The 20,529-nt window shown below is 44.8% G+C and overlaps 1 protein-coding gene across 1 annotated transcript; it reads right to left on the bottom strand.

Annotated features, from left to right (window-relative positions):
* Positions 1-1,675: 1,675 nt before the first annotated feature.
* On the bottom strand, positions 1,676-12,878 carry CLDN12 (claudin 12). The gene is made up of 3 exons (XM_004582290.3): positions 12,741-12,878; positions 10,947-11,034; positions 1,676-2,648 (listed from the first exon to the last, which is right to left on the bottom strand). The coding sequence occupies exon 3, from the start codon at positions 2,614-2,616 to the stop codon at positions 1,882-1,884; it is 735 nt and encodes a 244-aa protein (XP_004582347.1). The 5' UTR covers positions 2,617-2,648; positions 10,947-11,034; positions 12,741-12,878; the 3' UTR covers positions 1,676-1,881.
* Between the last annotated feature and the right edge of the window lie 7,651 nt (positions 12,879-20,529).

The following is a 20,529-nucleotide window of genomic DNA, read 5'->3' as shown; positions in this document are numbered from 1 at the left end:
TTGCCAAGTAGGCAACATCAATGTTGCTTAAAATTAATTTCAAAATTCCACCCCTCCTTGTCTTGGAATGATCCAGACTCAGCCACTCAAAGAAAGGAAAAAGAAAGAGAAAGAGAACAAGATGAGATCTCAAAGAAACCAGAAGTTGTAACTTAAAATACATAGCCTTGTGAAAATTATACAACTGGCCTTAGTTGCCATATATATAAACAACTGCTGGAATCAGAAAAAAAATACCATATACAACTGTAGGATAACAAGAATCTTACTCAGATTTGTAAAAGAGGCATAATAATTTTACAACTTATTCCTTGTAAAATCTGCAATGTTTAAAGGAACAGAATCTTTGTGGATACAATGCTGACATGTAGCAAATTATGCCAATAAGCAGCTCAAATTCCTAGTTAAGACCCAATATCCCTGAATTCCTAAGTATTTGTCTCAGGAACAACACGGTTTCCTAATCATTACCCAATCAGAAGACATTAAAAATTCTTCCTCCTTAACATGTTATCATCGTTTTAAAGGTAGAAAGCTTCAACATAATTTTTCTCCCACTTCTGCCCATTCTTATAAATCTGACATGATGCTATCACAACATCTAGGCTAAAAAGCTAGGTACCCTAAGGGTTCAATGAGAAGTAAACTGATTTCTCCAGGTCCAGGATATTGCTGATGTTGTAAATCCTGCCTACTAGAAAGATCTCTGATCGAAATATCTCCCTGAATCAATAATTGAGAAGTTAAGGCCAGCCATCAAGAAAATCAGACTGCTCCCTAATGGGAGATAACATTTTATGCTCTCAAGTATTTGAAAATGTCTAAGTGGCTAAAGCCAGATGTCATACTCTCAGGCATCCTCTAACTCGCCTGCTATGGCACTAGGCAGAACTAGACGCACAAGGGAATCATCAAATGATGGGGCAGAAACTGAACTGCAGATAAAGGAGGTCATGGCAAAATCATTCCCTGCTTCTTCACCCATTACTCAAAAGGCAGTCACCAGAGGAGAGCTCTGATGCTGTCACTGAAAAACAGACTCTTGTCCCCTACCACATATCTTACAAAACCCACACCATTAAGCTCTTTTATTTCTCTTCACCATTAGGAAGTGTGTAGGCGGGAGAACCGCTTGAGGGGAGGTATCTGGAAAAAAATTTCCCTTCCTCCCAGGAAGCACCAACCTGTCACATGGCACATTTTAACTCCTGTAACTCGATTTATGAAATCATTAACTTTAAAAGTTACATTAAATGTTATCTGTAACTAATTTATACTTAAAATTAGCATTACCCTGACGTCACTTAAAATGTATTTTACTTTTAAACACTAACATGAGGTAGAAGATAAGACACTTCAAAGGGATCTTCAACATGCTAAAGCCTACATAGCACAATTAGCCCCAAGAGCTAAGTAAGAAAAAATTATAGCTTGAAACCAATTATTGACTACTGTTAAAATTCTACTCCTTTTTAGGGTAAATTTCTCATTTGAAAATGCTTTTTCTTTTTTTGGCGTTTATTATGTCATAGAAAAAGGAGAACAGATACACAACCTGAAATATTACAATGACTCCTTTCACCCATCACTTCTGTTGCTCTAAGTCACCTCAGTCATAACAGGTCCCTTCTATTTGAATACCTGATCAGATATCAATATGAAAGTTAAAAATTAGCAAGATAATAGGAAGGATTCACATTTAAAATAAGGTACTTCTCATAAAAACTAGCAGCACTTCATTCTAACAACAGGACATACAAATTTGGCTTCACTGGTCAGAAACAAAGAAAAATGGATGTAGGTCCAAAAATGTTCCTTGCACAAGGGGGACTGTGAGGCTATAAGATTTTTTTGTTGTTGTTTCTAACAACTAAGTCCCCATTAGGTGGCATGGGAAACTACTGGAATGTCAATTTCAATGGCAGAGAGGCGGGAGCGGGCTGAATAGGGCTGTGAGTAAGTGTGCATACTGGCAGGATGGGAGTACAGTGGCTGCCAGAAAGGAGAGGGTAAGGATTTACAGACACAGTACCAAATAAACAGCAAAAGAGAGGTCATGAACAAGCCCCCCGAACTGGCGATCGTGACATACACTGCGTAGTCAAACGAAAAGACAGGCTCAAATTTCCTGTTCAGGTGGGTGTTGTAAAAGATAACCCAGATGGATGGAGAGAGGCTTACGGTACCTGCCAAGAAAAAGAGCAGCCCAGCCACCAGGTGGCAGCCTGCACTATTGACTAGGCACTTGGCCAGTTTGATGTTAGGCACGGAGGACCTGAAGGCAGTGTTGCACATTCCAATCAGGGACAGCAGCAGGGCACCCATGGCGATGAGGATGCTGAGGGGCAAGGCAAACTGGAGGACACGCAGGTCCAGCTGGTCAACTGATGAGTACCAGGTAGTGTCGTACATCAGGCAGTCATCGCCCCCGTCGTACCGGGCACATTTCACCCACAGGCCTGTGTACACAGTCAGGTTCTTCTCATTCCTGTTGAACGTGATCAGTCGTAACTTTCTCCAGTTGGGAAGCAGAGTCCCCGCGAAGAGACCTGCTACTGAGGCAATTCCACACAGGAAGGAGAGGACTGTGGCCGCGTGGACATCCCGACAGCCCATGGCAGGAAAGCTGTGCAGTCCTGGCAGTCAGACTAGGGAGTGACACACAAGAGGACATGCATGAGGGGACAACAGGAGAACAGAGCAGGAAGGTGCCAGTCAGCAACACATGTAACAGTGAGGTGTCAGTAAAAAGGAGAAGCTCCTTGGCTCCTCTCTGTGCAACGCGAGCGCAGACACATGCGCCTGTGACCCCAGAGCGCACACACATGCCTGGGGCCTGCAGCACCAACACCTTTAGTACCAGTTTTTTTCCTTACAGTTAATCAGAGAAACAACCAAACAATGTCAAATTCCATTAACATCACACCTACAATTCTCTTGGTTGTCAGTGAGTACTCAGCATACATGCACCAAGCACATTTATGTGTGGGTACTCAAATTTCTAGCAGGGACCAGAGCATTCATCAGTCCTCACTTAGCTACAAACACGACAAACACTCCTGCTAGTGCAAACTGAGACCAGCACAAAGCAGAAGGGAAAGAGGTAGCACAGGACAGCGGGCTGCTGAGGGCTGACTCCAAGCCAGACGGTGGGCTTCTAGCCCCCATCTTCACCGTCAGGCCGAGTAACCCTGGACCAGGCACAGATCTTCACTGTACCTCATTGTCCTACTTTGAAAAATGGAAATAACAACTACCTACTTCACGCTGTTCTTTGGATTCAGTGAGTTAGTGTTTAAATCAAGTGCTTCTATTATCTCTGGAGCTCTTTATGTGTCATGTGAGTGTCACCTCAGCGTTCAGGGGTCATCTCAGTGGTCGGCATGCCAACCAGTTCAAGGAACATTTGTTGAATGGATGTGTAAGAAAAAGCAACGGATCTCAATCCTACATATCAGACACACAAGGAAATTACAGAAAGTGGATTCATCCATGAGTCAGTCAAATGAAAAGAATAAAAGTCCCTGAAATTACTAAACCACTGTCTGACTTGAGTTCACCCAAGTGCTCTTCAAAGAAATCGACAGCACTTGTTGATTCATGAGCTTCCAGTATTTACACAAGATGAACACAAAGATGTCCGCAGTAATGACAACCTACTTCCAACGCTATCAGAACAACAGCCAGTTCTCTCAGCCCAAGTGGAAGGTTGTGTTCTTTTTCTATATATGACAAACTATGAAAAAACCAAGGCCAGCTTTAATTCCAAGGGTTTGAAACTTTTCAAAGCACTACGCAAAGGTTCTTATCTGTTTCCACAAGGCAACTGAACAGACTCTTAATTTTTTTTTTGGCCAGAGCATGAAAAAGGCACAAAGAACAATTTTTCACTGGAAACAGTGCGGTGACGCTTATGGACTCCACCACCTTTCACAGAAGCACGTATGCTCTGCTGAAATGGGGGAGTCACATTTCCAGGAGTTCAGCATCAGAAAAATGACCATGTGCAGAATGCTGAGGAAGCGGGTCAGGACCTGATTTAGATGCGTGTTCCATCAGAAAGGCTTAAAGCTCTTTAGAAACACTCTGATTTGTGTATGTGCTGCTGAAGCAAGAACTGCAGCATGCTATTTGCATATTTAATCTAGTTATATGAAATAGTAATGACTATTAGCAAGTTTTATTTATACACCTATATTCATAAATATGCATATAATATAAGAATCAAAACTTAAGCAGAAATTACCACTTTGTAAAAGTCTTCAAGTTAAACAAGCTTAGCTTTAAGGGTCTCCATTAATATTAGTTTACTGCTTATATATTATGTTGCCTTCTGTCAGTATTAGAAGTAGCAATTGTTTCAGCAAATCTAATGGGACCCAATGCTATGGCTCAACTGGCTAGTCTTCCTTCTTTTTTTTTTTTTTTTTTTAAGATTTATTATTATTGGAAAGCTGGATATACAGAGAGGAGGAGAGACAGAGAGGAAGATCTTCCGTCCGATGATTCACTCCCCAAGTGAGCCGCAACGGGCCGGTACACGCTGATCCGAAGCCAGGAACCTGGAACCTCCTCCGGGTCTCCCACACGGGTGCAGGGTCCCAAAGCTTTGGGCCGTCCTCTATTGATTTCCCAGGCCACAAGCAGGGAGCTGGATGGGAAGTGGAGCTGCCGGGATTAGAACCGGCGCCCATATGGGATCCCGGGGTGTTCAAGGCGAGGACTTTAGCCGCTAGGCCACGCCGCCAGGCCCTAGTCTTCCCTCTTTTAAGTGCCAGGATCCCACGTGGGCGCAGGTTTGTACCCCATTCAGCACCCTGCTCGTGGCCTGGAAGGGCAGCACAGGATGGCCCAAATCTTGGGAACCTGCACCCATGTAGGAGGCCTGAAGGAGGCTCCTGGCTCCCTGCCTCAGGTTCCGGATTGGTTCAACTTGGATATTGTGGCCATCTGAGGAGTGAATCAACGGATGGAAGAGCTTTTTCTCTCTCTCTCTCTCTCCTCTCTGTAAACCTGCCTTTCCAATAAGAGTAAATTTTTTTAAAAAAGAAAATCTTTTGGGTGAAAAGACATACAGAAATTATATTCCTAAATTCTGGATACAAATTGTTAACAACAACAACAACAACAACAACAAAAGAAAAAAACACCTCTCTTGCTTAACTCTAGCAGCTTGTTTGAAGGTGTACTGATTAATTTTGCCATGGTGGTATAGCAATGCAAACTCTAGTGTGGCTCTGAACTTACTTATATTAGATAAGGAGACCAACACCTTCCGAACCCTGCCCTGCCAAGCTTCTGAATTTAATTCCTTACTGATATTTTGCTTACACACCTGTTTATTTCTCCTGTACACTGGAAATAACTTGCCCATTCTAGTTTTAATAAATTAGTAGGGGGCCCAACTCACAAAGGTGGGCGACAGGTGACACTGAACTGGATAAGGAAGTAGCTATTACTAAGCAGTCATTCAACAAGTACATTAGAAACACCACTGTTACTGTTGTGTTGAGTATCTAGCATCTTTAAGACATGCTGTCTGGTCTGGATAGGACACTGAGGCTGCTGGTCATCTAGACCCCATGTGTTAACAGGGAGACTGAAGAAAAGGACATGTTGTTCTATGCAAGCTCAAATGCTGACAGTGAATCAACTATATGATTATCATTTATTACATACTGTCATATAGTAAGCAAGATGAACCAATAAGGTACCTACTCATAAAATTTATCATTCAGGGTTACTGAAGAATAAAGAAGAAAAAGGATTTGATAAAAGCTGTCAAAAAAGATGAAAAAGCTTCCCTCTTTTTCAGAGCTTGAGAACGCCTTCCTACCATCTACTCAAAGTCTAACACAGGGTTCTGAGTTGTGGCAGAGCATGTAAAACTCACACCTATAACGCCAGCACCCCATCTGAACACTGGGTCAAGATCCAGCTGCTCCAGTTCCAATCCAGCTGCCTGCTAATGTGCCTGGGAAAGCAGAGGATGGCCCAGGTACTTGGGCCCCTTCCCCATGTGAGACCAAGAAGGCAACCAAGTATCTGCTGAGTCTGACCACACTGAAGGGTCCATGCCAGTCTGGTCAAGATACAGGTAAGTTACAAATTTGCTTGAGTCTCAGATTCATTCACTTCATTTGGAACAATTCATATTATGTGCATCACCCAGACTGCTTCCATACCATACCTCTGCTTCCACTCCTTACTGGCCTCAAGTCTCAATGTCTCTTCTCCATAGAACCCTGTGTCAGGAAAGATGGAGGCCACCCCAGAGTACTTATACACAGACCATGCAAACAGAAACACACATCTATGTTTGGCAACACTTAACTTCAACAGTGGTTAGCAGGTCAGTTAATTTTTCCTGTGTTGATTCTTTTATATTGGATATACTTCATTAACAATGCTGAAAATATCAAATGTATGTTTTAATAGCAGTGGGCAGGGGAGAGAGGGGAGGGCTATATCATTCTGCTTCATGAAAATCCCTAACTGGGCATGATGGAAAACACAGCAGGCTAAGAAGACACTGTGAATTTGAAGTTGGGTCACTCACTTCCACCTGGTAGACATCTTATACTGTTGCTGAGGAGACCAATGACCCAAATACTAGTTATAACCTATCATTTTCATAGTGAACAAGTCATTTGTATTATCTGAACCTCAAACTTCTCTGTAAAATGATCCACAAGGTAGATGTGAGATAATGAATAGAACACCCCTCTGCAAACAAGGAGATGGTCAGAAACTTAAGTTTGTAATGATAAATAAGTAGGCACATTTCCCTTCTTTAACTAGAAGGATGTTGTTCCCCTGAATTCTCAGCAAATAACCAGACTATAGCCACATAACAATAATGACGTTTTATCTTCAAAGCAGTTACTGACCAAATCAAATAATGACTGTTTCAGAACAACCTTTTCACATCTGGTATTTGACTATCTGTTCACAATGAGTTTCAGAGATAATGGATAAAATCTGGTACCTAATTAAATGTTACCATAGATACTACTTCAAATGTTTTCAAAAGGATATATTTTCTATGGTTATCAACAGAATTCAAGCAAGGCTAAGAGCTTTAGAATTCCACAGGCCCACTACTATTTTTCAGTGACAATTTCAAGGAAAAGCTACAAGAGAACATGTCTAATAGCTAAATTTATTCTCAGAGATAACACTACGAGTTCTTAGAAAATATGTCATTAACCACTGCACTCAAAGACATCTGCTCCATTCTTACTCTTTTTTGGACAAGATTTAAAAAAAAGTTGCCGCCATTGTGCAACAGTTGCTGTGTAGGCACATGGGCTTGGGGCTGGGGGAGGTTTGAGGGTTGTGTGGGGGGAGCAGACAATACCAGTGGGGGTATGCAGAGAACTTGGGGCTCACCCAGGCAGCCAGAGCAAGCCTGCGGATTTCTCCACAAGTGCTTGGTCCCGGGAGGGGAGAGCCCTAGGTTAACATGCTGGCATGGTGTGCTGGTGAATCAGGCCTGGGGAACTTTGAATGGGCCTGGAACTTGAGTGGGCAGAGAGCAAAGGTCCCAGGCCAGCACACATGCCAGGAGCTTGGGACCCTAGTGGACGGGCAGGGCTCCAGACCAGCACACCACCACACTGGAAGACTGGGCTTTGGAAGACTAAGCTGGGGTGCAGGGACTGTGGATTGCTCAGGAAAAGCGGGTAAGGGAACATGTGGGTGGGAAGACTGTTGAGGGAATACGTTGCAGGTGAGGAATGACTTCTGAGAGACTTCCATTGATAAGACCACTGTACTTGAAGGTAAGTGAGGGGGCTGAGACCAAGCACTTTCGAAGGGGGAACTGGAGGCCCTTTCTGGGTCAAACCGAAGCACCAACCCACATGGGAGACCAGAGCTGGACTAGTTAGCATGGAGCCCAACTGGAAGGGCTAGATCACAACACCTGCCAGTGAGAGTTGGAACAGGGGACAGGTGATGTCAGGCTGGGCCATGACACTAACCAGTATGCAAGAGAACCAAGTCTGGGGGCAGATTCTATGGGAGATATGTGGCCCACCTCTGTGGAACTGAAATTTCTGCTACTCTGCCCAATAGCTGGGGGTATTGATGAGATGAGCGAGGCACGACTGAGGAACCCTCCGACACTCATGGGTACTCGAGTTGGGAACAGGCCACGCTAATCGAGACTGCAGCACCCACAGACACACCCCAGGATATGGTGTGGGGTAGGCCAGGCTGCAACCAGTTCATACGTAGGCTGGGCTGGAAGGTGCAGACTATGCCGGTAAGGGCCTAGCAGCCGCTGGCATGTACAAGATCTGAGTCTGGGAGTGGACCTGGTGGAGAAACTTGGGAAATTCCCCTGCTGAAATGCAATTCCCATCAGTAAGCATGTGATTCAGGCCTGGCTATTGGTCAAGCTGGGCAGGGTAGCTTTACCCGTGTGAGTAGGTTCTACAGTGGGGAGGACTAGAAAGGGCAGGGCCAAACCTTAGCACACTAGCTTGTGCAGGAGCCAAGCTGGAGTGCGGGTCATGCCAGGCTAGGCTATCACACCTACCAGTTTGCATGAGCCAGGGATGGGAGTAGACTGGCAGGGGTAAGTTGTAGCACCCGCCAGCAAGAGTTGAACTGGAGGTGAGCTGGCACAGACCGGGCTGAAGCATCCAAACGCAAAGGCCAAAGCCAAGTAGGTGATGGGCTTTGCTAAGCTGTGTCAGAGCAAGCACCGGCATGCACAAGATCTGTGGCTGGGTAGAACCAGGCCTGGCTGTGGTAGTTAAGACAATGCCCCGGCTGGGTTGTGGTACCCACTGGGGAGCACAAGAACCAGAATGGGGCAGCAATCTGGACGTGACATGGCTTCAGGGTCCCTCAAAATGGGTGTGGACTGCGTCTGGGGTGCACCAGACTGAGCTAGACTCCAGGACCCACTGGTGCTTTTGAGAGCCAGGGAGGGTGTAGGACGGGTTAGGCTAGGTCTTGGTGTGAGAGCTGTGTCTGGGCGTGGAACAGGTGTGACTGGTCTGCAGAACCCAAGAATAAGGACCAGACTGGGTGTGAGCCAGTCAGGCAAGGCCACTGCTCCTACCAGGACAGGAAGTGGACTCAATGACTCTAGGCAAAGGATCCACCAGTGTGCACTACATTTGCCACTGGGAGGTGACCTGATAGAGAAGCTTGGGGAACTCCTCTGTCAAGAGGCAGTCCCTGCAGGAGAGTGAAAGAACCAAGGCTGGGAGCAGTCCAGATCAGGTCAGGTTACAGTACCCTCTGGCACGTGTACATCAGGTCTGGGGGCAGGCCAGTCCGAGCCAGTTCATAACGCCCACTGGCAGATCTGAGAACAAAGAGGCAGTGCAGGACAGGCTGGGTTGGGCTGCAACAGCAGCCAGTTCACATTAGGGCTAGGACTGGAGACTGGCTGCGCTGGGCTAGGCTGTAGCACTCACCAACATGAGCTGGAAGCAGGCACTGGGGTGGGCCAGGCTACAGTACCCGCCACCAAATGCTGAGGTGAGACGGGCCATGTCAGACTGGCTAGCAGCACCCACCAGTGCAGGGCCACTACTCCTGCTGGTGAGCACGAGAACTGGGACTGGTGGCAGACCAGGCTAGGTACAGCTACGATATCCTGCATGTGAACTGGGTTACGGGGAGAGCTAGGTTGGGCTAACCATCTGTATCCTTTGGTCATGCATGAGCCAGAGTAAGTGCAGGCTTGTTAGGTTTTGCTGCAGAATCAGCTGGCAACTGCCGAGATTGGGGGCAAATCCTGTCAAGCTAGACTGCAGAACCACCTGAAAAGTGCAAGATCCGGGCCTTGTGGGCATCTCTCCGACGGGCTGTAACTCCCATTGGTGAGCATGAGAACCAGGGCTGGGGGTGGGCCTGCCTATATAGGTGGTAGCACCTGCCGGCATGAGTATGGACTGGATAGTGAGGGCAGTTGAAGTTGAACTAGGCTCCAATATCCACTGATGTACAAGATCTGAATGGGATCTGGGTCAGACTAGATCTGCTGCACATACTGGAAAGCACAGGAACCAGGGCTAGGGGAAGGCTTAGCGGGGGGTTCTTGGGGGTGTGTACTGCACTAGGTTGGACTGGGCTGCAACATCTATTGGTCTGCGTAAGATATGGGACTGAAGACAGAAATGACCCAGCAATTACAACACCAGTGTGTGCACAGGCTGATGTGGGTGACAGACTGAGCCAGACCCCATACTGGCAAGCACATACAAGAGTCAGGTCTGGGATCACTTCAGACAAGGTTTCTTTGGGGATCCCCCCAGCTAATCTGCTGGACTCAGAACTCTAACCTTGGGGAGAATGACAGAATTTGTGGTCTGATTGTGCAGCGCATGTGTCAGAACTAGGCTTCCTCAGTGGCTAAGACAGAGCAGTGGATGGCATGCCCAGATGCACAGGGAGGATATGGCAGTCCATTGGGGCCTGCAAAGGACATCTGGTACCATAGCAGAAGAAGGAAGACAGGACAAATTGGTCAACTACCCCAGCAAAGCGTTAATAGCAAATATCTGGGTGTATGGAGACTCTAAAATAGACTATGTCAGCCAATGGACCTTGGAAGGATTTCTTCATCCTTGGATTGGAGAGATCGACAGCATTTCAGAACTATTGTAACCACTTAAACAGAGCATCAGGGACCCTGGGATGACATCGGGTGGCCTTTCCCCATCCTTGGGTAGTGAGGTGGTTGGGAGGCTTGGTGTGGTTTCTCCACTTACCTTCCCTGTTCTCCCAGATACAGGAGGAAGCAAAAGAAAACTTGGAAACAACAGTCTCATCCACTTTCCCCTACTCCTCAACTGTTCCCACCCTGATCAACTACGTAAATATCATCCAAAAAAATTTGGCAGCAAAAAAAAAAAAAATTAAAGAAAATGTCATTATTGCTTGATATATAGTAACAGAATATTATCAAAGGATGTACTTACCTATGAGGTACCTGATGTTTTAAAATAGCTTTAATCAACTTAAAAGAAATACAGGTACACCTGAACACACAGTAGAGATGATCTGGGTCTAGAGAAATAAGAAAAACATCCCAAATTAACATAGTACTTTTCAAAGCATTCAATTCAAATTCATATAGAAGCAGGTAAAAAGAAACACTCCACAACATTACACCAAAAAGGTTATACAAATTTTTCTAAAATAGTTACTTATTTTTTAACTTATTATTATTATTATTATTATTGTTTAAAGATTTATTTTAGTTTTCTTGGAAATTCAGATATGCAGAGAGGAGGAGAGACAGAAAGGAAGAACTTCCATCCGATGATTCACTCCCCAAGTGACCACAACGGCTGATGCTGTGCCGATCTGACGCTGGGCGCCACGAGTTCTTCTGGGTCTCCCACAAGGTGTAGGGTCCCAAGGTTTTGGGCTGTCCTCCACTACTTTCTGAGGCCACAAGCAGGGAGCTGGATGGGAAGTGGAGCTGCTGGGATTAGAACCGGCGTCCATATGGGATCCCGGTGCATTCAAGGTGAGGACTTTAGCTGGTAGGCCATCACGCCGGGCCCTAAATAGTTAATTCTTAAAATCATGTATTAATCATATGTAAAGTTATCAGAAGAAAAAATAACTTACTTTGTAATTTTAGGAGACAGCAGAAATAAGATTAGAAATGTCTGTTTTGGAAGTATATGAAATTTAATGAGTGTTTTGATCTTTTTCACAACCGCAGAAAAATAAGGAAGGCAAGGAAACCTCATGCAGTTGCCAGGGAAGTAAAAGAAACTGCCTCTTTTCTCCTTTAAAAAGGGATATTGAAAACAAAGCCAGGCAAAGAGATCTGCACAAGTGCATCCTTAAATTCACAATTACAACTTTTGTTTTTTGCGTTCGTAATTCAACCAATGGCTCAACACATCATTTAAAGATGTTTTCGTACGCAGATTCAGTATCCTTTATCTGAAACGCCCAGGACCAGAAACTCCGCACGTTTCAGATTCTTTCTGGAACTTGGAATACTTACCTGTATGCAATAAGGGACAATGATGAGACCGAGACCAACACGCAAAGCCTGTTTGCGCATCTTACACACACAGGCTGAGGGTAATTCCATACCCTATTTCTGGTGCTCCTGCTGTCACCTGAGGTCAGGTGTGATGTTCTACACCTGCGGCACCAGGTCCCACCTCAGAAAGCTTGAGGAGCTGCAGAGGGGGAGACCCCAACACTGGCCTTGCTCTAACATGGTGGCGGACCCCTTTCCCAGGCCTGGAGCACCACGGAACCTGGGCCTCCCAAGGCAGCCAAGCAAGCTTCCAGAGCAGCTCTCCCCGCCCCCCACTCGCGCTCCTTCCGAGCTGTGTCGTCAGAAGCATCAGAGCTGACAGGAAAACGTGAAGAGGGGAAGAAAAACCGGGGTGGGGTGGAGCCATGGCAAGCGGCCGCCCCCGGGGAGCCGGCCCCCCGCAGCAGGCAGCAGGTCCCAGCCGCCGGCAGAGCATCAGCGTTACACAACCCGCAGCAGCGCGTCGCACTCCGGGCCGGCCCCGCGAGACGCCGCCGCAACCCCCCGCAAACGGGCATTATTTTTAGTATTTTTAGCAAGTACCTCGTCGCTCACCCGATTTCCATGACCACAAACGGGGATGGGGACGGTATTTTCCAAAGCCGCCCTCTCCCGGCCAAGCTTCTCCCTTCGGCTACTTTACCTCAACTACCGACGCAGAAGTCCCCCTGCCCCCAAAAAACGCCGCCCTCGGGACCACACCTACCAGTTCCTCACCCCGGGGCAGACCACTCGCCCGGTCCGAGCAGCCTCTCCGAGCGTCTCCCTCAGAGTCCCAGGAAGTGCGTTCCCGGCAAGCTGCACTGGAGGCTTCTGGGAGCGCAGGCAGGTTCTCCCGGGCTCCCAAAGGGAATGCCCTGCACGCCGGGAACTACAACTCCCACCATGCACTGGGCCGCCGCAGCCCACGACATCCTGTGACCTGCGTCCCTGACCTACCTCCTCCCTCGCTCCATTGGTAAACAAAAGCAAACACCACCACAACCACCACCACCACACACACAAAAAGGCGAAGCCAAACAAAACTAAGAATGGTCTGGATTTGGATATTCAAGTAAATATCTTCTATTCAATGTGACTTGCTGTTAAGGTTAGTAACATTTCTGATTGCAGACTATCCCCACCACCCCGTATTGATCAAGGTGTGAGGTGGACAGGAGTTCAGATGCCAGCAGGACAGGTAGAGGAAATGTTGCCAACATGTGAATATAGGATAGGAAGCATATACTTGTGCTCACTGTACTATCCTTCAAATTCTCTGTGGTTTTTGGTGTTGACTTTGAAATAAAACAGGGCCTGGTGCGGTGGCTCATTTAGCTAATCCTCCCCTTGCAAGTGCGCCAGGATACCACATTGGCCCCGGTTTGTGTCCCAGCTGCTCCACTTCCCATCCAGCTCCCTGCTTGTGGCCTGGGAAAGCAGTCGAGGACAGCCCAAAGCCTTCGGACCCTGCAACTGTGTGTGGAAGCCCCAAAAGCTCTTGGCTTTTGGCTTTGGATCGGCTCAACATCTGTTGTGGCCACTTGGAGAGTGAATCATCAGATGGAAGATCTTCCTCTCTGTCTCTCTTCTCTGTATATCTGACTTTGCAATAAACGAATAAATAAATAAATCTTTTTACAATTTAGCTCTAGATGAAGGTCTAGGCACTGATGGGTCTCATGAACTGATGGGTCTCATGAATTAAGATGGAATACCTTGAGTAAAAGTTCTTAGGATTAAAATAAATCATTTGGTTTCTAGGGTAAACCCCATTCCAAGTATGAATGCCACGTCGTCCCCTGAGGCTGGGGTTTCTGAAATCATTTGGCCCTTGAATAGCTGCCATTGAGCTGTCAGTGATTGAACCCTGTCATTCTTGGCTTCAGAGCTCAAAGTTTTAAAGCCACAAATAAAACCAGAGGCTCCAGAATCCACTACCTTAAGAGCATGGCCCCTTTTTCCTCCCTGCTACACCTCCCCTCTCCCCATTCCCAATACCTTAGCAACAGGTTGCATGGATAAGGTGACATAACGGCAAGGTCAAAGAAAGGCTCTCTTACCTAATTTCAAGACTTAGCACTCCTGGGCCTGGCATGATAACCTAGTGGCTAAATCCTCACTTTGCATGTGTAGGGATCCCATGTGGGCACTGGTTCATATCCCAGCTGTCCCACTTCCCATCCAGCTCCTTCCTTGTGATCTGGAAAAGCAGTCAAGGACAGCCCAAAGCCTTGGGACCTTGCATCCATGTGGGATACCCAGAAAAGGCTCCTGATTCCTGGCTTCGGATCAGCTCAGCTGTAGCCATTGCATCCACCAGCGGATGGAGGATCTTTGTCTATATATCTCTCCTCTCCATAAATCTGATCTGCCTTTCCAATAATAAAAATTAAACAAATCTTAAAGAAATAGATAGCACTCCTAAGAAGAATCTTCAACCTATGTGTGCTCGACAATAAAAACCTTCTCTCCCCAACTTCTTTCTCCAAAATAGCAGCTCTGATTACTTAAAAACTGGCTTAGTCTTTTGTGAAAACCAGCACTAAGTTCAGGAATGCAGTACCTTGCTTACAAGTTTCAGGCATCCAGAGCTTCAAACACTCTCTCACTGTACCCTTTAATGGTGCCAGTGACATTTTTGGAAAAGGTAAAATATCCTGGACATAGAACTGAATCAACAGCTTGCTTTGCACTGTTTCACCATTTCTTCAACCAGGCCCCGAATTTTAATCAAAACTATCCAATTCATTTTCCTTCCTCTGTATCCCATCGCTTCCACCTCCAAATAACACATCAGTTATACATGCTATTCTGTAAAAGTAGAGTTAACACTACTGGGAAGAAGGCTTTAAGTTGTGAAGTTTCTCTTTGAAAACCTTCAGTATCCTTTTGGCCTTCCACACCCAATTCTCCAAGCTCTGTGCATTACAGAAGGCCCTTTACTTTTCTCAGCAAAGTATAGACGCTAATACCCAGCCCCTTCTTTCCCTCCAATGGGATGGGAGTGAGAACTCTACAGGTTGAAATGGCCTAAAGCACTTAGGCTGCCTCAGGGCTCAGAAACTACCCCTTCTCTTCAAAGGACATCTTCTCAAGCCACCTCTACAGCGTCACCAGGAGGATGTCTTCCCTCCCACTTGGAACTCATCTGTACCAGACAGCGGCTGCTACTCTGCTTCTCAACCTCCACGTCAGCCTGTCCTCATCAAAGGAAACAATAACCTATATCCATGACCTTTCTAAAGAGCCTTCCTGGTGCAAGCCAAGGAAGGACAGTGCTGTCAACAAGCCAATAGAAGCTCCATGAAGCCTGTGGGACAGCCTCTCATCACCCAAGCAGCAAACATCTGGGAGGATATCATTTTGTAGTAAGTCACCCAGTTTATGGTGCTTTGTTACGGCAGCCCTTGCAAATTAACATTGAAAGAATTTTGAGTAATTTGAATGGTGAGGTAGCACTTTTGAAAACCTCTGGGGTTCTGTAGTGCATCACCAACAAGTAGGATGACAGCACTTTTTGCTGATAATTGTTAATAAAATTACTGTGGGGGAGTCAGGGAGAAAAGGAGAGACAAAAGGAGCTCTACACCACAGAATTGGTCTCTAAGAAAGATAACCAAGGCAGATTAAATCTTCGTGCCTTCTATCCTTGCCACTTTCTTCTTCCAGCCCCAGATTTTTTTAAGCATTTGTTTAAAAGAAGACTGTATTTCAACTGATGCAACAAATGTACATTACAAATCTAGCATTGTAGCAATAACGATTCTTTGAAGCAGATTAGTTTTTCTGGTTCATATTTTTAGAGGCAAGGCTACATGTGCTCATATTTTCTTTCAATTTCTCTTGACCCCAAATGCTATCACTTCCTGGAAAGATTTGTTTTTGAGACTCAGGCTCAATTATTGGCCAGAGGCTTTTATACACTCCATCATTTAATCATGTTTCAAATCTACCCAAAGTCGTGAGCTTTTACTCAATGTCTGTCCTTGGTTTAAAATATTCTCAGTCTCCTTCAATTTGCAGCAAGCCATATACAAATAAAATAGAAAGTATATTTTAGCTTTGCAATTGTGTCCTTTTCCAAAATATGAGAAAATTATAGCACAGTGTTCTTAAAGCCTTTCATATAGAAGTAAGACCAATAATAATGTTTGATAACCAATAAAAATGAAGGCAGTAGTTAGAAGATATTGGCAATTTCAGAAAAATACATTGGAATATGGGCCATGAACAAAGGAAGCTTCTGTCCTCTGCTTTCAACCTTCAATGCACTTAGAGATCACAAAATAGGAAAAAACTATCTTACCATAGATTGCTCCAAAATTAAATATAATATAAACTGCATTTCCTGCTCTTCAAATTCCAAGAATTACAAAGTACATGATTCAGTCAACAGTTGTGCTTCACATAGCTCAGTAGCTGGGCATCCCAAAGAACTTAATTTCTATTATAAACACATTAATAATATATGCAAAGATAATTATTTCCTCTGACGTCTTCCAAACATCTAATAAGTATTAATTAAGCAACTTTCCTATGGTGAGAAACAGGAAAAAAAATTAAAAACCAGAATTCCCAAAATGAGCAGTCAATTATGGTTCGAGTGGGTGGATAAAGTTGCCCTGGCTTCTCAATTACAGGAATGCCCCATCTGCTATTGCTATGTTAGCCAAAAGCACAATTTTTCAACAGTCCTATTTTTCTTTCCTCTCTCCTCTTGTCATCACTAATATCTTTGATTTCTCCTCTAACTGGCTAGTGACACCTATTCACAGCTAAAGAGATTACCTTACCTGATGCTTTCCTTACACTTCCCAAGCTCAGAAAATAGGAGATGGCAAATGTTTTTTTTTTTTTTAAGATTTATTCATTTTTATTGCAAAATCAGATATACAGAGAGGAGAGACAGAAAGGAAGAACTTCCATCCAATGATTCACTCCTCAAGTGACCCCCACAGCTGGTGCTGCGCCAATCTGAAGCCAGGAGCCAGGAACTTCCTCCAGGACTCCCAGGCAAGTGTAGGGTCCCTAGGCTTTGGGCCGTCCTCTACTACTTTCCGAGGTCAAAAGCAGGGAGTTGGATGGGAAGCAGGTCTACCAGGACTAGAACCAGCGCCCATATGGGATCCGAGCGGCACGTTCAAGGCGAGGACTTTAGCCACTAGGCTACCACGCCGGGCCCGGGAAATGTCCTTTTAAGGAAAAAAAAAAAAAACATTTTTTACTATTAATTTTGCGATAAAAATTAGAGGGTGTTGTCTGCCAGCATTTTATGTCAACTATGTGTATTTTGCTGGTTTATTTTCCAAATTATACTCTTTACAAAAGTTTATACATTTTAATGTCTTTCTCTAAATTTTTGAAATAGTAGGGAAGGTGCTAGGCTTAAGACACAGTAAGGATGCCTGCATCACTATCAGAGTGTTGGGGCTCAGTTCCTGCTTCTGGGGACCCTGGGAGGCCAGAGGTGATGGCTCAAGTACCTGGAGTCCCTTCTACATACAGGGAAGCCCTGCACCGAGTTCCTAGCTCCAAGGGTTGGAAGGCCTAGTCCCAACCATTTGTGGAACAAATCAGCACAGAAGTTCTCTGTCTCTCAAATTAGTAAAGAAAAAAAAAGGTATTAAGGATTTTATAATCTCAAAAACATTTTAGTAACAATTTATGTACGCATCACTCTCTGAAAAATGTAACTAACCAGGAGGCAAGATAGAATTGTCTAAAGAGTAAATATGGGCCTGGCATGGTAGCCTAATGGCTAAAGTCTGTGCCCTGCATGTGGAGAAATCCTATATGGGCACCAGTTTGTGTCCTGGCTGCTCCACTTCCCATCCAGTTCCCTGCCTGTGGCCTGGGAAAGCAGTAGAGGATGGCCCAAAACCTTGGGACCCTGCACCTGCATGGGAGACGTGGAAGAAGCTGCTGGCTCCTGGCTTTAGATCAGCTAAGCTCCAGCCATTGTGGCCACTTAGGAAGTGAACCAGAGGATGGAAGACCATTCTCTCTGTCTCTCCTCTGTGTAGGTCTGACTTTCCAATAAAAATAAATAAATAAAATGTAAGTGAGTAAATATATGTGATGCATGCAGCACAGTACCCAGAATATGACGACATTCACATATTCAAACACAATACCACATACTTAAACTAAATTTCTGAATTGGTCTCATATGGTTATTTTGTAAGAAGAAATAGATTTAATTCAAATTTGAGGTACTCTTAAGGACTTTAAAATACACATTAAATTCAAGTGACTGTATTTGGTCTTTAAAATGCTGCTTTTTGCAATTACATGGCATTTATGCAGGTTTGCAATTTACGGTGTTGCTTATTTTCATTTTTATGTTAAAAGTTTATAAACAGACCTACCCTATCGCTTTGAAACAGTAATTGCTATTATTACTATTTGCAAGGCAGACACGGAGACCTTCTATCCACCACCCACTCCCCAGATGCCTGTAACAGCTGCAGCTGGACCAGGGCAACATCAGATGTCTTAGAATGCACATGTTGTGAAGTGATGCCTGACTGTGTATCACCCAAAGCACAACATAATCAGCACACTGCAATTGTTTACTCGAAGATAAAATACTGAGAGCACAAATTTAGCTTCACAGCACAATACACCTAGTATTTAAGTGTCCGGTAATATACTTGTATTTCATGATGGCATAAATCTACAGTAATATTTGCTCTACATAGTATACTGATACTCTGGCTATTCAGTAATATAACAATTAAAATATTCTAACCAGTATAGCTTTGCAAACTTACGTATATTCTTAATTATAAATTTGGATACATATAGTTTATACACATATACTTACATACATCTTAAACTTGGCCTCTTTTTTTTTTTACAAACATCTATTTATTTATTCGAAAGGCAGAGCATTAAGAGGAGGAGGAGAGGGAAAGGAGAGGAGGAAGCTGGGCACGGTGGAGGGAGTGGCAGGGAAGTAACTCTCACCTGCTCGCTCACTCCCAGACACCAGCCAGGTCTGGGCCAGAGTAAAGCCAGGGGCGGAGAACTCTATGTGGGTGGCAGGGGCCTAAGTAGTTAAGGGATCATTCACCGCGTTCCTAGCGCACCAGCAGGGAGCCCGATCAGAAGCAGAGCAGCCCCAGCACTCAAACCAGCACTGCAGTACGGGGGCTTGTATTGCAACTGGCAACTTAACTCGTCCCACCACAGTACAGGCCCCTAATTTTTAAAAAAAATAAAACATAAAAGCAACTTGGATTTTTTTTTCCTTTTGTTAGAATAAAAAAAAATCAAAGATTGGAAAAGGTACACAAAGTGCTTTCTCAGTAACTAGGAAAATGAATTCATGGAACATTTCAGTGAATCACCAAACAAAGCGCTTCAGTGAACTGTGTGGTGGAACCCTGGGCATTACCGGCAGCAAACAGAAAACTATTTCCCCAAAGCCGCAACACACAAATACCATCCTTGGCCACAACACAAACGGAGACCATGACATCAGAACGTTTGAATTTGCCCTGTGAAACTAATCCTCCCATTGCTACTGGTTTCTATGTAAGAAATACACGCTGAACAAGAAAACAGAACTTACACACAGAAATCCCAGCCAATATGAAACGTGGTCACTCTGAAGTCCAAATTCCAAATGCTGTTCTTGATCCGGGCCGCTGCTGTGACCTGGAGCCAGGTCACTCCAAGTCCTGTCATTTCTGCTACAGGATATGAGATCCATGAGGGAGGCAGGGCATGTATGTCCTCCTCAACACCGTCTGTACAGCACCCTGCATGCTGCAGGCACACAGGAGGCACTCAGCAAGTACATGTGTGATGAAAACAGACCAAGACAGGGAAAGCCAGTGTGCGGACTGGAGCAGAGGTGCGAGTGGTGAGGGGGAAAGACAGAGAAGAAAAGTGAAACATTTGTAATCAAATCACACTGCCAAATTGTAAGAAATTTAAGCCCAGTACAATATATTTTAATCCAATACTTTACAGAAGAATAAAAAAGCCTTCTATAGACTTTAGTAGGCATTAAATTCCAAAATAAATGGTAAGAAGTTTTAAGTAGCAGAACTTTTTAACGCTGATTAACATGGGCCCAGAACAATGGCTCAATTGGCTAATCCTCCCCTCTGGAAGGGCCTGGATCCCATATGGGTGCCAGTCTGTGACCTGTTGCTCCACTTAACCATCCAGCTCCCTGCTTGTGGCCTGGGAAAACATTCTTGGCCACCTGTATCCACATGGGAAACCCAGAGGGAGCTCCTGCTTCCTGGCTACAGCTCAGCTCAGCTCCAGCTGTTGCAGCTACCTTGGGAGTGAACCAGCAGATAGACGATCTGTTTCTCCTTCTCTCTGTAATGCTGCCTCGCCAATTAAAACAAATAACTCTTTAAAGCTCACTAACTTGTTACTATTGTGTAAAAAAAAAAAAAAAAAAACTTGGATAGTTTATAATAACTCATCTGGATAGAAACATACATTGAAAGTAGTTATGTAAGAACATAAACTATTATGTTTCCTCTGAG

This window comes from Ochotona princeps, chromosome 20, assembly GCF_030435755.1.
Source record: "Ochotona princeps isolate mOchPri1 chromosome 20, mOchPri1.hap1, whole genome shotgun sequence".
Taxonomy (NCBI): Eukaryota; Metazoa; Chordata; class Mammalia; order Lagomorpha; family Ochotonidae; genus Ochotona; species Ochotona princeps.
This window is presented reverse-complemented; position numbering and strand designations above follow the sequence as displayed.

What these genes read in the sequence shown, in the direction of transcription:
- CLDN12 (XM_004582290.3), bottom strand. Translation starts at nt 2,616, where the DNA reads ATGGGCTGTCGGGATGTCCACGCGGCCACAGTCCTCTCCTTCCTGTGT.